The sequence below is a fragment of the Meles meles genome, chromosome 3, assembly GCF_922984935.1.
Source record: "Meles meles chromosome 3, mMelMel3.1 paternal haplotype, whole genome shotgun sequence".
In the NCBI taxonomy this organism is placed as follows: domain Eukaryota; kingdom Metazoa; phylum Chordata; class Mammalia; order Carnivora; family Mustelidae; genus Meles; species Meles meles.
In genome coordinates, this window is record NC_060068.1 from 149,818,747 (window position 1) to 149,835,916 (window position 17,170).

At 39.8% G+C, this 17,170-nt stretch overlaps 1 protein-coding gene across 7 annotated transcripts in view; it reads right to left on the reverse strand.

Annotated features, from left to right (window-relative positions):
* Positions 1-436: 436 nt before the first annotated feature.
* ZNF131 (zinc finger protein 131) overlaps positions 437-17,170 on the reverse strand; it is a 31,084-nt gene continuing 14,350 nt past the window's right edge. For 4 of the 7 annotated variants that reach the window (XM_046000647.1, XM_046000648.1, XM_046000645.1 and 1 more), the window contains 3 exons: positions 9,452-10,137; positions 2,948-3,078; positions 437-2,246 (listed from right to left, as the gene is read on the reverse strand). In XM_046000647.1, the coding sequence (XP_045856603.1) occupies positions 1,560-2,246; positions 2,948-3,078; positions 9,452-10,137 (1,504 nt within the window). In that variant the 3' untranslated portion in view covers positions 437-1,559. Of the gene's footprint in view, positions 2,247-2,947; positions 3,079-9,451; positions 10,138-10,274; positions 10,280-17,170 lie in introns of those variants that run through there. The other 3 variants (XM_046000649.1, XM_046000651.1, XM_046000650.1) reach the window with 3 other exon arrangements.

Here is a 17,170-nt window from a genome sequence, read left to right on the forward strand (position 1 = left end):
TGTGACCTCTCCAGTTGTGGGAAGCCATTCTCTTTCAAATAGTTCATAAATGTGATACCATTTAATATTAGTATTACCAGATGAGGATAAGCTGAGTTGATCTTTTAAATTTACCATACTAGTAGTAAGTGGAGAAAGTATATTAAAAATGGATTGTATTTAGAAAATTCCATTGGCTGTTGTGCCCTTCCATGGAAGAACTGCAAATGCCAACCTCTGCCTCCTTCCATTCTTTTGAATTGATTTTTGGGGATTAGAGGTGCATATTGAGCATTATATTAGTTCATGTATCAGTAATGTTAATACAAATAAGATCTCTGACCAAAAACCAAACTCTACACTTGTAACCAAAAGGGGGAAAAAAAAAGAGTCATGAACACATAATTTTAAGCTTTACTTTAAAAATGTAAATATCTCCCAATATTTAACAGGTAAAGAAAATAGCATATTGGTTTATTTTATGTGGTTGTTATATTTTATTTTCCAAGTAATACTGATTAAAAATATTTACACAACTACTTTTAAGTCCACAGTTTAGCACTCTTATTTGTATGGCTTTAAAAGTTATAGCACAAGATCTTTACATTAAGGATCGGGGGAAAAAGATTCATTCAAAACAAAGCCTGATATATTATATACATGTTTTTCTCTGTACTTTATTTTAAATACATTAATTTTTAAATGATGCTCATCTTTTTTCATCTGGTGGTATTAGTGCAACTTTTCATCAAAAAAAAAAAAAAAGGTTTACCACAGATATAAATGAATTTTCCCAATTGGAAATGGCCCTTCAGTTGCCATTAAATGAAACTTCTCAACCTAACTTAAGTTACCAAGAAAAAGAATTGGTAGTTGCCATTATAAGCAAAAACATAAACTACTACAGCATCACCTACATTGCTCCTTACAACACAAACTTTGAAAGAACCAGAGATACTTTATAGAAGTTTTGTTGGTTTTGAAAAGGCACATGGGTGTGGTTTTTGTTTTTTACATTCTAGAAATTTTGCCACCACCACTCTGTTCCTGTTGCAGAGATGACATCCGTGACTATCAGTAAAGACAAGGTTGTTCAAACTAAAGAAAGCCAGAAGCCAAAAATTTAACTGCACAGTAACAATGTACTTTTCTTCATGCAGCCTTGTGTTTCCTATATATTCAATTTTCTAACATGCATTAGAATACATAAGTTTGTATTCTAATGATTTTACGTTTGATTTTACAACATGGAAAAAATCTGAGAAAGGACATGACCTGGGAAAGAGAGAAGGGAGAACCCTTATCACAATGAAAATAGATACATTCGTACCCAACTATATAGTAAGAATATAATCCATTTAAGTTTCCAGAAATAATACTTCTCAAAGCTTCCCATTCACTTATGGGAAAGATATCTCCTCTGTGGCATTAAGTGGGGGGAAATCTGTTTCAACAGAAACAGTTCACAACAGAAAAGACTTTAACTTTGGTCCACTTGTCTGTTAGCCCAAGGACAGTCACACTGCCCATCGTCAGTTCAAAAACCCAACACATAAATTTAAAAATATATTCATGTTATCTCATTCTAAAACAGGCATAGGTGTTCTGTTCTCATTCCCTGCCCTTTCAGCTTGGGAATCCACTGTTGATTTGGTCTCTAAACCATCAGCATCTTCGTGATCTTCCCTGGCAGCCTCAGCACAATCTGCCTGGGTGGGCTCTCTCTCCTCCTGGTTCATGATTTCAGGGGTCACTTGTTCCAAGTCGGCTTCTAGAAGCTCAGTCTGTACTTCTACTGGCATCTGATTTACCCGTTCGACGTGCAGCTCCTCCACGTGTACTTCAGTGCCTTCTTCAGTCTGAATTCGACCCACTTCTAGATAACTCACCTGGACCTGCTCTGGAAGATCGCTCATATGTGCATCGTGCACTTGGCTGTCCTGGAGCAGATCAGGATGGACCTGTTCCACAGTCACTTGTGCTGAATCCACCTGAACCTGAAGCAATGGTAACACATGCACCTTCCCAACTTGTTCTATAATAGTCATTGACGTCACAGGTTCAGTCTGCACACGTGTTTCTACTGAAAGAACTTCTTCCGTTACTAGACGCTCTGAAATATTGTGAGTATCACTGAGATGCCTCCTTAATTCATTTCCTTGCATAAACCACAAGTCACATAAAGTACAATGGTTGGGTTTATCTCCAGTGTGTATTACCAAATGATCTTTGAACTGGTCCCAGCTGTTAAACACACTGTTACAGACCTGAAATAACCAAACATATGGTTTTAACAATACTAATATTCAAGCTGAAGAAAACATCAATGTATTTATTCTCTTTAAGGAAAAATTTGAATTTTTCTGAAAAATATACTATAATGTGGTCTAAGATTTCGTAACTCTTTTCTTTATTTGATCTTTTAGCTGATGTAGCTAACAACTGAAATACACTTTGGAAAACATTTTAACACTGCCTTCATTGCTTAAATATTATATAAATTCAAAGAATATAAAGTACCAATACTATAATTCCTCCCATAATATCATTACTATAAGAACAACTACATTATTTGGGTTATATACACACTAACCATGGAAGAAGAGCTGATCACAGCTTGTCAGCCCTCCACTGCCTCATTCCCAAATTCTAATAATTGCTCAATGGTTAAGAATAACGACAGTTTCAGATTATCTATTATTTAGGACATAATTTTATTGACATGGGTGTCATCTTGGGTTGAGTAAAAAAAAAAAAAAAAAAACAAAAAAAAACAAGCACCGTAATCTTCCTTCTAAAGTCAAGCAGTGATGTTCTTTACTCTCATTCTTTCCAAACTATTAGCCCTATACTTTTACTCTATACTCTGCTACCCTTTACTTTTAATGATTTAAAACAGAAAGAATTTTATAAAAAAAATTTTAAAAAGACCATTCCTTTGCTAAGGACAGAATACACCCACACATACCTGACATTCATAAAGCTTCTTTCTTCCCTTTTTTGCCCCTACTCCAGTCTGGCATGCAGTCAGATGACATTTGAGGGTGCTATTTCTAGCAAATCGTTCATGACAATTTGGACATTCAAAAGGTTTTTCACCTATTACAATAGAAAAAAATTATATTGACAAATGAAGAAAAATAGAAAAAGCAAATAGATTTTTTTTTCTTTTTGGTTAATTCTAATAGAACCTTCTTGAAAGAAGATCTGAATTTATAATTCAGATGTTTCCACCACATCCATAAGACTCTTCTAGAGGTGGAAATAGTTTTAGGTGACTATTATAATTGTATTTGAGCTTTGAGGAAGAAATAAAATTTGGATCTGAGTTCTGTTTCATGTTTTCGCTATTCTTAAAAAACTATATATTTTCCCTTAGGTTAAAACCAAGATCAATCTCTCTTTTTGGGAAATGCACCCACAGGCATTTTTTGAGCACTTACTATGTGCCAGACCATGTGCTAGGTGATGAAGATAAATAAACTCTCCTTTTTAAAAATTCTGTATCACAGGCCAGAGTATTTTACGAAGGTAAATACATAGAAATGAGCCCCTGAGATGTATCACGGAAGGCCTATTTCAGAAAAAAGGGCAATGGAAAATGTACTGCAACAGCACAAAAGGAGTATTGTGCCTGAAATGAAGAAGAGAAGAAGGAAGTTTATTCTAGGCAGAAGCACAGAAGTATAAAAATAAGGTAGTGGGTGAAGAGTAAGGAGCAAAGGTATCAGTAATGACTCCCAGATCTCTGGCTTAGAATACCAACCGGAATAAAGAACACAGAAATCCAAGTAGGTTTGGAGTGCAGTGTGTTAGGAAAGATTATAGTTTCGTCTGTTGATTTGAAGGTACTCAAAGTGAAAAAGTCTGGTAACAGCTATATATGGACTAATCTGAAGCCAAATAGAGTGTGGACTGATACACAGATTAGGAGTTACTTTAGGTGGTAATAAAAACCTTGGATGTGTTGTGTGATAACAGAATCAAGGACAGAACTCAATGAAATACCAAGTTAAAACACAGGTAAATGAGGCAGCAGACAACAGAATCAGAACAGCCAGAAGCAGAAGAAAGAACACTGAGGGAAATTAAAAAATTTCAGGAAGATGAGGCCAGTCAACAGTGTCAAACTGAGCAGAGATGTCAGATAGGACAACAAGAAGGGATTGTACTAACTCAAGTGAGACCAGTGTTGAGTGATATGATGGTGGGGTTAGAAGCCAGATTACCATGGAATGAGAGGCAAGTCAATGAAAATAGTATAGAAGTTCTTCCCAAAAGGCTTGGAAGTAAAGAGAATTGACGGTTTTGACAGAAGACACATATACGTCATCTGCTGAGGCAGGGTGTGGGCAGAGTCCTGAGTATTGGACTGAAGGTCTAGAATAGCAATGTGGCAAAGAAAAATACAAATCAGGAACCAAAAGGCCTAATTTAAGGTCTGATATGATTTTTTTCCAGAAGTCCTCAGTGAGGAGTAGAAAGTGTCAAATGACTGCAATAATTCCAGGATTTTATTTTATTTTTTAAAGATTTTATTTATTTATTTGACAGAGAGAGATCACAAGTAGGCAGAGAGGCAGGCAGAGAGAGAGAGAGAGAAAGGAGGAAGCAGGCTCCCTGCTGAGCAGAGAGCCCGGTGCGGGGCTCGATCCCAGGACCCTGAGATCATGACCTGAGCCGAAGGCAGCGGCTTAACCCACTGAGCCACCCAGGTGCCCCCCAGGATTTTTTAAAGGGTTTTTTTTAGAGCAAGTGGGTTAAAAAACCAAGGGAATTATGCTTAGCATGCAAGAAAAAGTGATTCAAGCTGTATACAAGGAGGACAAGATAGGTGAGAAGTTGGGGCAATAAGCTATGTGGAGAGGGATGTGGAAGGACTAGCAAGCAGGCTAAATGAAGCAGATTTAGAGTAAGGGAAGAAGGAGGTTTCAAGGGAGAGCATGATGCTTGCAGATAACAGGCCCCAGTGATGAGGTCCTAGCTGTGACCTCCACACTAGTTAAGTAATTTTGAGTTGTGTTATTTCTTTAAGATTTTATCTGTCAGAGAGAGAGTGCACACACAAGCAGGGGGAACAACAGGAAGAGGGAGAAGCAGGCTCCCCACCAAGCAAGGAGCCTGATGCGGGACATGATCCCAGGGCACTGGGATTACAACCTGAGCTGAAGGCAGCCATTCAATCGACTGAGCCACCCAGGCATCCCTGTTTTCTCCCTGACAAAAAAAAAAACTAGTTTATTCTTTGTATAGTGTTCATGAGATGAAAAAAAAATTAAGACCTTAGAGTCTAGAATTAGTGTTGGTTCAGAAACTCCTTTTCAACTTCTCAAATATTGGGAGATACTGCTCAATAAAAAGGTTAAGTTTTGTGATTTTAAGTGTGTAATTTTTCACTATAAATATAAGTTGGTATAGCTTCTTTAAATGATAGTATATATTTAAATATATATTATTTATACATTTAAATGTATTATTATGCATTTAAAATGTATATATTCTTTAACTTGGCAATTCTGCTATTGGACACATACAGAAAGATATAAGCACAAGTATGCCTATTACAGCATAGTCTGTAACAGCAAAAGACTAGCAACCATCTTCATGTCTATCAATATAGGTAAATCACGGCATACCCATACACTGAAACACCAGGTAGCCACGGGGTGGGGGGTGGAGAACAAAGCAAGTATAGATTCCTGCATTTTCATTTAAAGAGTTTGAGAGAAATGGCATGACACTGTACTGCATGTCTCTATTTGTTTTCCCCAAAAAACCTGTGTGTTCAAATGCAAAGAACAGACAGGGAAGGATAAATAAGAAAATGATGGCAGTAGTTGCTTCTGGAGAGATCTACTAAATCTCTCTACTGATCACTGTATGTCATTTCAGCTTTTATGTCATTTGAGCTTTTGCTATTTAAAAAATTAGTTAAGTCCAATAAAATCTAGAAATAGCAACAGATTAATTCTGTTTTAGATGTGTAGACAGCACAGTCTTCAAAGTGCTTTTACCGTTTTATTTTACTTTTATTTATTTATATTTATTTATATTTTTATTTACTTTTATTTTTATATTTACTTTTATTTTATTTTACTTTTACTTTATTTTCCTGTAAAGTAGGTATCATTATCCACATTTACACAGATGAGGAAAGAGGCCCGAAGAGAAAGTGACCAGTCAAGTTCATCATACTGGCAAATGTCAGAACTAGAGCTGGAATCTAATTCTGATTTCCAGACCCACATTCTTTCTGTAATTCCATACGTCCTCTCTGGGAAACAGGTAACATTTGAAGACATGGTTCTCCTCTTCAGGTTCTTTCATACTAGGTGTTCCACAGGTAACTCCGTCAATATGTCTGGTACGTCCTCCCACCCTAAAGTGCTTACCCTTCTATATTTTTCTAAGTTAATAAACCTCCAATCCTGTAAGGCACCCAAACCAGAAAGCTGGGATTTATTCCCACTCTTCACTGGTCACCAAATCCTGTTGATTCTGCCTACTTAACGTTACTCACATCTCTAACCCTCTTCCACTATCACTGCCTTTACTCTACTCTTCATTCTTGATTAGATGTTCCAACAGCTTCCTAATTACACCTCGAAGGTTTAACCCCACTCCAATCTATCCTGTCAAGTCATCACTCTCAAACATAAATCTAATCCTGGTTTAAACTTCTTTAAATGACTCAGTCTTTCAAGATAAAATCCAAATTCATTTACGGCATTTATGAAAATAACTATATGATCTTGGCTTCATCTTCCATCACTTTCTCTCCCCTGCCCTCGTCCACAATGCCTAAGTGTATGCTACCTGGTCAGCCTTTCTAATTCTTCCAGCTGTATTTCCTGTCATTCGGACCCAATCCTGCAGCTGTAAAAACCTATCAGCAGTGCTCTAAACACATGGCTATCTCTCTTTCCTCTGTACCTGTGCATGCTTCATTTCTTGTGCCTAGAATGCCCATCTCCTGGCTAACTCCTTTTCCTTTGGGAGTCATTATAGGGTGAATGCTCCAGAAAACTAACCCTGTCTCATCCATCATAAATAAACAGCCCAGGCAGGCATTCCCATAAGACTGTGTGCTGACTTCTACCAGCCCGTAGCCTGTCACATGTAACGGAGTCTGCTTGTCTACCGCAACATAAGGGTAAGCTCTTTGAAGGCAGGGACTCAAACATTTATCTCCATGACCAAGTAGGTTGGCATTACTATTTTCCAAATGGAAACAAAATAATTCAGAAGACAAGTAACAACGAAAACTTTGCAAATCAGGGGCGCCTGGGTGGCTCAGTCATTAAGCGTCTCCGTTAAGCAGGAAGCCTGCTTTTTTCTCCCACTCCCCCAGCTTGTGTTCCTGCTCTCACTGTATCTCTCTTGAGGTCAAATAAATAAATAAAATCTTATAAAAATTTTTTTTTGTCAAATCAAGCTATAGACCATATTGCATGCTTTACGACTACTGAAGAAACCAAACCACTAAACTAATAAAAGTATGCAAAATATGAAACTGAGGGGGATTTATGTATATTTTGAGGATAGGAAACAGGAATGGGATTGTTTCCTTACCTTTACACTGGGATTGCTATAAGCAAGAAATGATCCATTCTTTATTAACATAAGCACAATTTAAAACTATTTACTTATGCTCCTCTTGAATTCAAATCACTGATCATATCTGCAACTATCTTGTTACTAATTACTAGTACAGTTAATTGAGGTTAAATGCCAACAAAAGTTCAGGTTGCTTTATGTGTTAAACTGCTTTCCCAATGGACATCTAGTTCTATATTTTTTAACAACTACTTAAGTTATCTCACATAATTATAAAAAGATAAAGACATACAACATAATATGCTTTAGCTCTATATTCTGCTGTTTAATCCAAAATACAAAGGATAGGATGTGGAAAGCATATTTTAAAACTTCTAAAATAATCTGTGTTGCCTGTTTTTCAATAGGTAAGTCACCAGGTAATGTTTTGGGTAAAGAGAAAATTGCTTCTACTTTTACATTACTAGAAGATAAAGGTGACTGATATCTGCTGGGATACTGGAAACCCTTATCAAAGGATACTAGTTACCAAGTAATATTTATTTACTAATTTAATGTGGTATAGCAAGTGTTTTGCAAAACTAAGTTACATTAAAACAGATGGATATTTAAGAACCAAAAACTATAGTTTCTAAATATATAATTTCTATATATTTCTAAATATAGTTTCTAAATATATAGCAGCTTCTAAATATATAATTCCTAATATAAATACTCCTTTATGTTTGAAAATCAGATAGCATTTTCCCAAAAGATAAATGCCTATTAGTTACCCAAACTAGTACCCAAAAGCTTTTTAAATCCATATGAAGACTTAAGTATGAGATTCTGTTTCATGTAACCACTGAATATTGGTACCAACATTTATTCAGTCCCTGAGTATTGATACCAAGCATTTAAAAGTGAGGGATACCATACCACATTTATCTGAATCTACCCCTTTCCTCAATTTCAAGCAGTACGCAGAGAGGAACTAAGGACAGCAAAGGATCTAGGACAAAATTTCTTCGAAATTTTCCAAACTCCAGCAAAGAGAAAGACTCTGAATGGTATGGAATACCTATGTTGTATTCATTGTATTAAACAATCTAAACAGCTTTAGCCACCACACAGAACTTGAGGACAAGTGTCTAGATTCTGACACTTAGCACACCATATCCACTGCTCTCTCCACACACATGATTCAAGTCATAGCTAGTAGCTCCTGTGTGACACAGGAGACTTAACAAAGAATGCTTGGGAGGTGGAAAGACAGAGACTCTGATGGAGGGGAAAACAGGTATAGGGGATGGATGCAGAACTCTAAGGACCAGAGGCCCACAGTGGGCATCCCTGGGATTGCTCCTGCATGCCTGAGAGGGCTCCCAGGAGGAGGGAAGTAGAAGACTTTACCTTTCTCATCTCCTGGCTGCCCATCAGTCCTGACACTGAGTGCTCTTGAAGAGGTGTGGGAAGATGAACTTATACTGCCTACCTAGCTACCACCACAAAACAGGTGACCAAATGTACGCAAAGGTATAAACATGCCAGGGATTGTTCGTAAGTGTATAATCTATGTAATGTATAAATGAGAGACAGGAAATGTAAAAAATAGTAACAGTGAAGTTTCCATATAATTAGGACTTCATAATTTATAATCCTTAGTAAATAATCAAAAACTGTTTTGTGTATTTTTTTAAAAACACAAAAATTGGCAAGGCGTTAAGAGTAACAACTACTTTCCAAAATTGCTATGATTTTTGCTTTTAAAGTATGAATATTTCAATAAACTAGTATCAGAAGAACAATGTGAGCTCAGCCTGCATATTAGAAAATACAGGAGATGGCTGCTGTGGTATTAAAAACAAGAATTAGATGCTCAGACTTGCAGTGAATGTGGAAAAATGTACTTTTAACACAAAGACTTTCTAGTTACCTGTATGTTTTCGAAGATGCTCTTTAAAATGTCCAAAGTGGTCAAACTGTTTCTCACAGTATTGACATATGTGAATTTTTTTCCCAGTTCTTTGCTTCTTACTGACTCCACCTTCTTCGAGGTGGTAACAGTTGAGGTGCTGTTTCCATGCGCTCTCCCGAAGATACCTTTTATTGCATATTTCACACTTGAAACTCTCAGTGGAGTGTGATTTCATGTGTTCCTTAAAATGGTAAAACAATTTAAATGAACGGTTACATTTCTCACAATGGAACAAGTCCTTCACATGTGACAGCTGAAGTTCCACAATTTCAATACCTTCTACCTGTTTGCTTGTGGGGTCAGATGCACAACCATCTTCTTCTTTTATCTGCCCTTTTCTATCACCTTGCCGGTACTTGCTGGTAATATCTGCCAACAGTGCCAGGGCGGAATCATCAGAGGATCCTGTGCTCTGAATGTACTTTATGGACTGCTTGGCAGAAGCCACTTCCTCCAACGTTTCGATGCCTTCATCTTCCACTTCAATTGTGCCTTCGGCAATCTCCACCTCAATTTCAACAGGTTCTGATTCTGCAGAGGGCAATGACTCAGTGATAACATTTGAAGTTTCTGCAATCTTTCTTTTTTTTGCCTCACTTTTTCCTGTGGTATTTTCCTCTAGTGGAGCAGAGTTTTCTTTGTTCCTGAAACACATAATGTATGGATTTAAAAATCCGTAAGGTCAATGGAAATCCTAGCAGGCTTTTGGAAAGAAATTGATTAAGTTCATAGTAAAGTTTATACGGAAAGGCAAAAAACAAAATCGGAAGACTTATATAACCTGATTTCAAGACTTACTGTAAAGCTACAGTAAGTTAAGACACAATACTGGTGACAGACATGAAGATTAATGGAACAAAGTCCAGAAACAGATCCACTTATTCAACTGATTTTTGAAAAATAAAGGTTCCAAGATAATTTAATGGAGGAAAGAACTTTTTTTTTTTTATTTTTAGATTTTGTTTATTTTATTTATTTGACAGAGAGAAATCACAAGAGAGTCAGGCAGAGAGAGAGGAAGGGAAGCAGGCTCTCCGCTGAGCAGAGAGCCCAATGCGGGACTCGATCCCAGGACCCTGAGATCATGACCTGAGCTGAAGGCAGCGGCTTAACCCACTGAGCCACCCAGGCGCCCCGGAGGAAAGAACTTTTAACAGTGGTGCTAGAACACTGGTCTTTACATGGAGAAAATAAACCTCAACCATCACTCTTCAATCATACACTCAAATTATTTCAAAATGAACAAACTTTAATGTAAGAACTAAAACTATTAAACGTCAAGAGAAAAGCAGGAGAAAATCTTTGTAAAATTGGGTTACTGAAAGATTTCTTAAATAGTATGCAAAAAGCAAAAAACTTAATAGCAAAAATTGATAGATTTCATCAACATTAAAAGCTTTTGCCCTTTGAAATAGTTAACAAGAAGGTAGGCCACAAACAAAAAAGAACAAAAATCAAGCCACAGACCCGGACAAAACACGTGCGCACATATATCTGTCAAAGGTCTGTACAGACAGTATAAAAAGTTTTCTCACAATCCAATACCCTAAATAAGAGAAGACAACTACTGGGAGACAACTATCCATGAGTCTCATGTTCCTGCACATCTTCTGCATGGACAGCTCTTCTTCGGCTCTCTCTTCAAGGCTGTCTGCAGTACAGCAAGCAATCTGGAAAGACAGAGCGTACGGCTCCCTCTGGGCGATGGTTGGGCAGGTCTGCTTGTAGCCCGTCATCTAAGATGTGAGCTTCCTACGCTGGAGATGCTTCAGCTGTGATGTAAACCAACTAGACACACTGCATTCACCTGGGCCACTCCATGTCACCCCTCTGGGGAGACGGGAAAACTGGCACAAATATAAAACTCATGCTGCTCACTGTGCAAAAAGTAAAATCTTTCTGACTTAACAAATATCTTTTATCAGCATCCGTGAAACTATGAAGGATAACTTGTTGCCTTCATATAGGGTAAAAATCTCAGATCCGCCACACTTCTCGCACTTTTGGCAACAAGGACAGGATGCCAAAAAAGACAAGGTTTTCTGGAAGACAAAGGATGAGGCCCCACAGAGCAAATAACAGGATGTGAGGAAGTCCACTGGAGCTGGCAGCAAAAATGCTGACCAAATTGTATGGTCAACTAGGCAATGCATGGTCTTCCACTTAACTGCCTACTGTAGGAGTTAAACTGTGTCCTTCAAAGATATGCTGAAGTCTTGACCCCTAACACCCATGAATGTAACCTTATTTGGATATCAGTCTTTGAACATGTAACTAAGTTAAGAAAATTGGCCATTAGAGTGAGTCCTACTCTAATACAGCTCTGTCTTTATAAGAATAGGTACATTTGGACACACACACACACACACACACAGGAGAGAAACAGAAGACAGCAATGTGAATGACGATGGAGGCAAGAACTGGAGTCATGCTGCCACAAGCCAAGGAACACCTGGGGCTGGCAGAAGGTAGGAGAGGCAAGGAAGGATCCTCCCCTAGAGGCTTCTGAGGTAGCAAGGCCCAGCTAACACTGTAATTTAGGATTTCTAGCCTCCAGAACTGTGAGACAAGACATTTCTGGGTCCCAGTTTGTGGTACTTTGTTATGGCAGCCTCAGAAAACTGAAACACCTATAATGAGGAAAAACTGGAAATTGCAGGATGAGTAGCTGGCAGTAAGTTCAAGGACAGCCGCTAGAATGGTTCCCTGGTGTCACAAACTCCCCCAGGGTTGGGGGAGGACTTCCCTGCCAACCTGGTGGTCAGTCTTAAGTCTAACCCATCAAAACAACTAAGATTCACGGAGGGGGCAGGGGTAGAGACAGAAGCCCTGCCCCATTACAGATAAGTTACCTAAACTAAGGGTGACAGGAGGGAAATTTGCAACTGCTACTAACAGAAATGAGTCATTAGAACTTCGCCTAGTCCACGTGAAAGATGAGGAGGCGGTGGCCTGGGTGGCTCAGTTGGTTAAGCCTCTGCCTTCGGCTGAGATCACGATCCCAAAGTTCTGGGATTGAGCCCCACAACAGGCTCCCTACTGCTCCCCTTAGTTGTGCTCTGTCAAATAAAATCTTAAAAAAAAAAAAAAAAAAAAGAAGAAAAAAGATGAGGGGGAAACATGATGCTCATCAAGAAGAATGGCAACACCTGGGCCATCACAGGGCTCAGCCTCTCCTGCAGTGTTGTCTTGTCCACCTTAGATCCACGTGGAGGACTGTAAAAGGTCTCGGGGGGTTTTCCTGCAGTACTGTCCTGGCTGTCATAAGGGTGCTATGGTGCTCTTGGGGAGATTTCTTTGAGACAAACTCTTGTGGTGAGGCACTGACTAGTATATCTTCCTGCCAATTGGGTTCATAATGCTGATGAAGATGAGTCACTGGAGAATGAGGAAAGAATCCAAAACAATATAAATTCTTGTGACCAGGCCTCCTGAAAATTCCAACCTTAAACTAGGTAAAAACATAAGAGTTGCTATTGTGACAAAAGGGCAGCAAATGTCCAGAACTAAGGTACACTCTTTTTTAAAAAGCCACCAGTGTGTAAGTCATCAGAGTCCACCAAAAGGCATGTAAATCTTATGGCCACGGGGTCCCTGGGTGGCATAGTAGGTTAAGCATCCACCTCTCGATTTCTACTCAGGTTATGATCTCAGAGTCCTAAGATGGAGCCCCACACTCAGAGGGGACTCTGCTCAAGATTCTCTCCGTTTCTCTCTGCCCCTCCCCCTTGCTCGTGTGCTTGTGCTCCTTCTCTCAAATAAATAAATACATCTTAAAAAAATCTTATGGCCCCAATTTAAAAGCAATGTGGAGGGGCACCTGGGTGGCTCAGTGGGTTAAGGCCTCTGCCTTCGGCTCAGGTCACGATCCCAGGGTCCTGGGATCGAGCCCCACACCGGGCTCTCTGCTTGGCAGGGAGCCTGCTTCTTCCTCTCTCTGCCTGCCTCTCTGTCTACTTGTGATCTCTGTCAAATAAATAAATAAAAATCTTTTTAAAAAATAAATCAAAATTAAAAAAAAAAAAAAAAAAAAAAGCAATGTGGACAAGGCAGCTGAATCAAGGGGTTCCCCAAAAGAAAATAGATGGCATCAGTAATGATGATCTTGCTGGCTAATAGAGGGCTTTTGATGGGCTGAAAACACTTGAAATTTGTTTAGTCAAGCCACACACGGCTCTCATCTGCTTGAAATCAAAAGTAAATATGCCTTGCTCACTGGCATGGAGTCACTTTCTCTCTGTCTCTTCCTCCCCCCATACCTTGACTTCATCTGCTTGGAGGAAGATAACTAGGGGTAGAGCCAAGGTCTCCCTGTCCCCCAGGGTATAGTGAAGACACCGTATACCCAATTCAAGGATGCAGAGAGAAACCCAGGAATGGGAGAGACTCAAACTTTCAGGGCTCTGTTAGATTCAGGTATCCAACTCACCATTCTACCATGGGGAAAGGAAGAACTTCCATTCAACCCATGGGGTTTAGGCAATGTTCACAGCAGGAAAGGGAGGCTGTCTTAACCCTGCAGGTGGAAACTGACAGTACATACTGTTGTTGCTAAATCTGAACGTACAGCAGGAACTGCTATGGCATTTACACTGCCCAATTCTGTAGGTATCACAAATGGATCGTCCCAAAGGGAAAGAGCCACAAGTAGAGAAGATCTACTGTAAGAAAACCCCCAACAGATGGCACCAGCAGCTGGTCAGGTTTAGCACAAGTGTCTCTATCTTGTGGTGTCTGAAGTTTACACTATACTGATGTCCCGCTGACTGGCAAGCTAGAAGTCTGTCTCAAAGGTCCCAACCACAATGTCAGCACATTCCATGAGCAGATGTTGATGAACCCTCAATAAAATTCAGAGGCCTGCTCATCAAGTCGAGTTTCTTGGGACTAAGTCCAGCAGATTCACAACACTCAATTCCTCCAGCAGTAAAAGAAAAACTTTTTTTTTTTTTTTACCTCCTCTCTCTTCCTCTTGAGAATAAGGATTGTTATCTTACTGAAGTTTTTTGGGTATTAGAGACTGCAGGTACCTCTCCTGGGCATTCTACTTTCTTCTTTATATCAGCTAAACTGCAAATCGGCATCTTTTAAGTGGTGCTCCAATCAAAATGTTGCTCTGGAAGTTACCCATCAAGCTGGCACAGTCTCCATTTTGGGGGCCCTACAACTCTTAACAGCCGGTTTGAACTAGAACTCTTTGATACGGATTCTTTCACAGATTAGAACTTCTGGCAAAGGGAGCCAGACTCCACCCACAAGGTGTACCTTGGGTTTTGTACCTGCCACATCTACAAGGTACAATCCCTTTGAAAAGGATTAACTTGCTGTTGGGCTCTTGTTGAAACCCATTGAGGCTTCGAGGCTCTCCAGCCTGATACTGCCATTTGGGAGTGCATCAACTAAGACTTCATGACTAGCAAGGTAATACATACCCACCAAGTCTCACTTCTCCAACAGAAATAAGACACTCAAGGAGCACATGTGGGGCTCAGATGATTGAGGGTCTGACTCTTGGTTTTGGCACAAGTCATGACCTCAGGGTCGAGGGATGGAGGGAGTAGGACTCCGGGCTCAGTGGGACGTCTCCTTAAGATTCTCTCTCCTTCTCCCTCTGCCCCTCCCCACCACTTGCTCACTTGCTCTAAAATAAATCTTAAAAAAAAAAAAAAAGAAAAAGAAAAAATACTCAAGAAAGCAGTTGACCTCTTGGCTTTACATGAAAAAAAAAAAAAAAGGAAGTTCCCCCAACTCTGCTGCCCAAAGGAAGCCACTAAATTGATGAGGTCTTTGATTCACTGATGCTTTGGCTAAACTCAAGACTGAAGGTGTTCCCTGGACTGCTGCAAATGCTCAGCTTTAGCACCAACTACACAAAAGTGGATGTGGTCACTGAGCTCAGAAGGCAGAACTCAAAAGCTTTCTTCACAGCCTTGGGAAACATTCTCCACAAAGAACCATATTGTATTTTATTGACTCCTGGGCTGCTGCCAATGACCTAGCTATTTGGAAGAGCTGGAAATCTTGGCAGATTAAGACATCTATCCTCAGGACCACAACTGTGGAAACAAATAGCAGTTGCTGATCAACTATTTGCATCCCTGATTCAGATGCCCATGGTAAGGGCCTGTTCTCTAATGATACTAACAAGAATGAAGCTGCTGATCAAGACTGCATTGCCCAGACTTCCATCACTTACCCCCTAGACCCAGTATTATTCTGAACATGCTGACATAGCCACCATCACAGAGAACATAAAGGACCCATGCTTCTGATAGAGAAGTTGCCACTGGATGCCAACTTGTGACACCCACCAAAAGCTGGCCTATTTATCTTGTGAAGGAGGCTACATTGCCCAGGGCATTGTCTGACTGTTCCTGAAGACTGACTAGATAGGACCTCCGACCCCAGCCCAGGGCTATCTGTACCGTCTCACCACTGCTGAACCTTTTTAAGGTTATACTGCTGCTGTTCCAGACTGATCTGCTGGTTCTGGCCACACCACTGTGCCCTTGAAACTAATCTGTGTCATATGTTCAGCTGTCTGGATCATCTGCAGTCTAATCGTTCTGTGCCTAAAGCTATTCAATAATTGGCTGACAGTCAAGGTAGTGATGAACCCTGCAAGTTCCTTACCATCCAGATATAGATAATATAGAGCACTACAAAAGCCTCCTTCAACACAGACTTCGGAAGATTTCTGACTCTACTTCCCTTATCTCCTCTTTGTCCAAAAATCTGAGTAAGGCAGTTTGGTCATTGAACTCAGCCATCCCCATAAAGGGACCATCTCTTCTCAGCTGCTTCCTGGATAATGATCAAGACAAAATGGGTAGGAAGTTATAGAAACTTAATTGGAAATTTTGAATTCTGCCCTAACCATTCTTAGACACAATCCTTTTCTTTCCCTTGCAGTGGGAATCCTGACACAGCCTGGCTGGTATTTCTTCCAGGTGATGGTCCAGTCAAAAGTGGTCTTAGCAATTATCATATGATCTCCCTGATATGAGGAAGCTGAGAGGCAATGTCAGGGGTTTGTGGGGTAGGGAAGGAATAAATGAAACAAGATGGGATCAGGAGGGAGACAAACCGTAAGAGACTCTTATCTCACAAAACTGAGGGTTGCCAGGGGGAGGGGGTAGGGAGAGGGTTGGGTTATGGACATTGGGGAAGGTATGTGCTACGGTGAATGCTGTGAAGTGTAAACCTGGCGATTCACAGACCTGTACCCCTGGGGCTAACAATACATTACATATTAATAAAAAAAATTTTTAAATAATTTTTTTAAAAAACTGGTCTTAGAAGATTCAAACTTGGGGCGCCTGGGTGGCTCAGTGGGTTAAAGCCTCTGCCTTTGGCTCAGGTCGTAATCCCAGGGTCCTGGTATCAAACCCCACGTCAGGCTCTCTGCTCAGTGGGGAGCCTGCTTCCCCCTCACTCGCTCTGCCTGCCTCTCTGCCTACTTGTGATCTCTCAAATAAATAAATAAAATCTTCAAAGAAAAAAAAAAAAGAAAGAAAAAAGATTCAAGCTTAATTCCAATTCAGTCATCTGGATTCTCTTCTTGAACTGACATCATCTTACATCCTAAAAATAATGACCACTTGGTTGAACATATTGCTTGCCAGGTACACTTAAGAGTGGCCCTTGTGGGTACCTAGGTGGCTCAGCTGGTTGAGT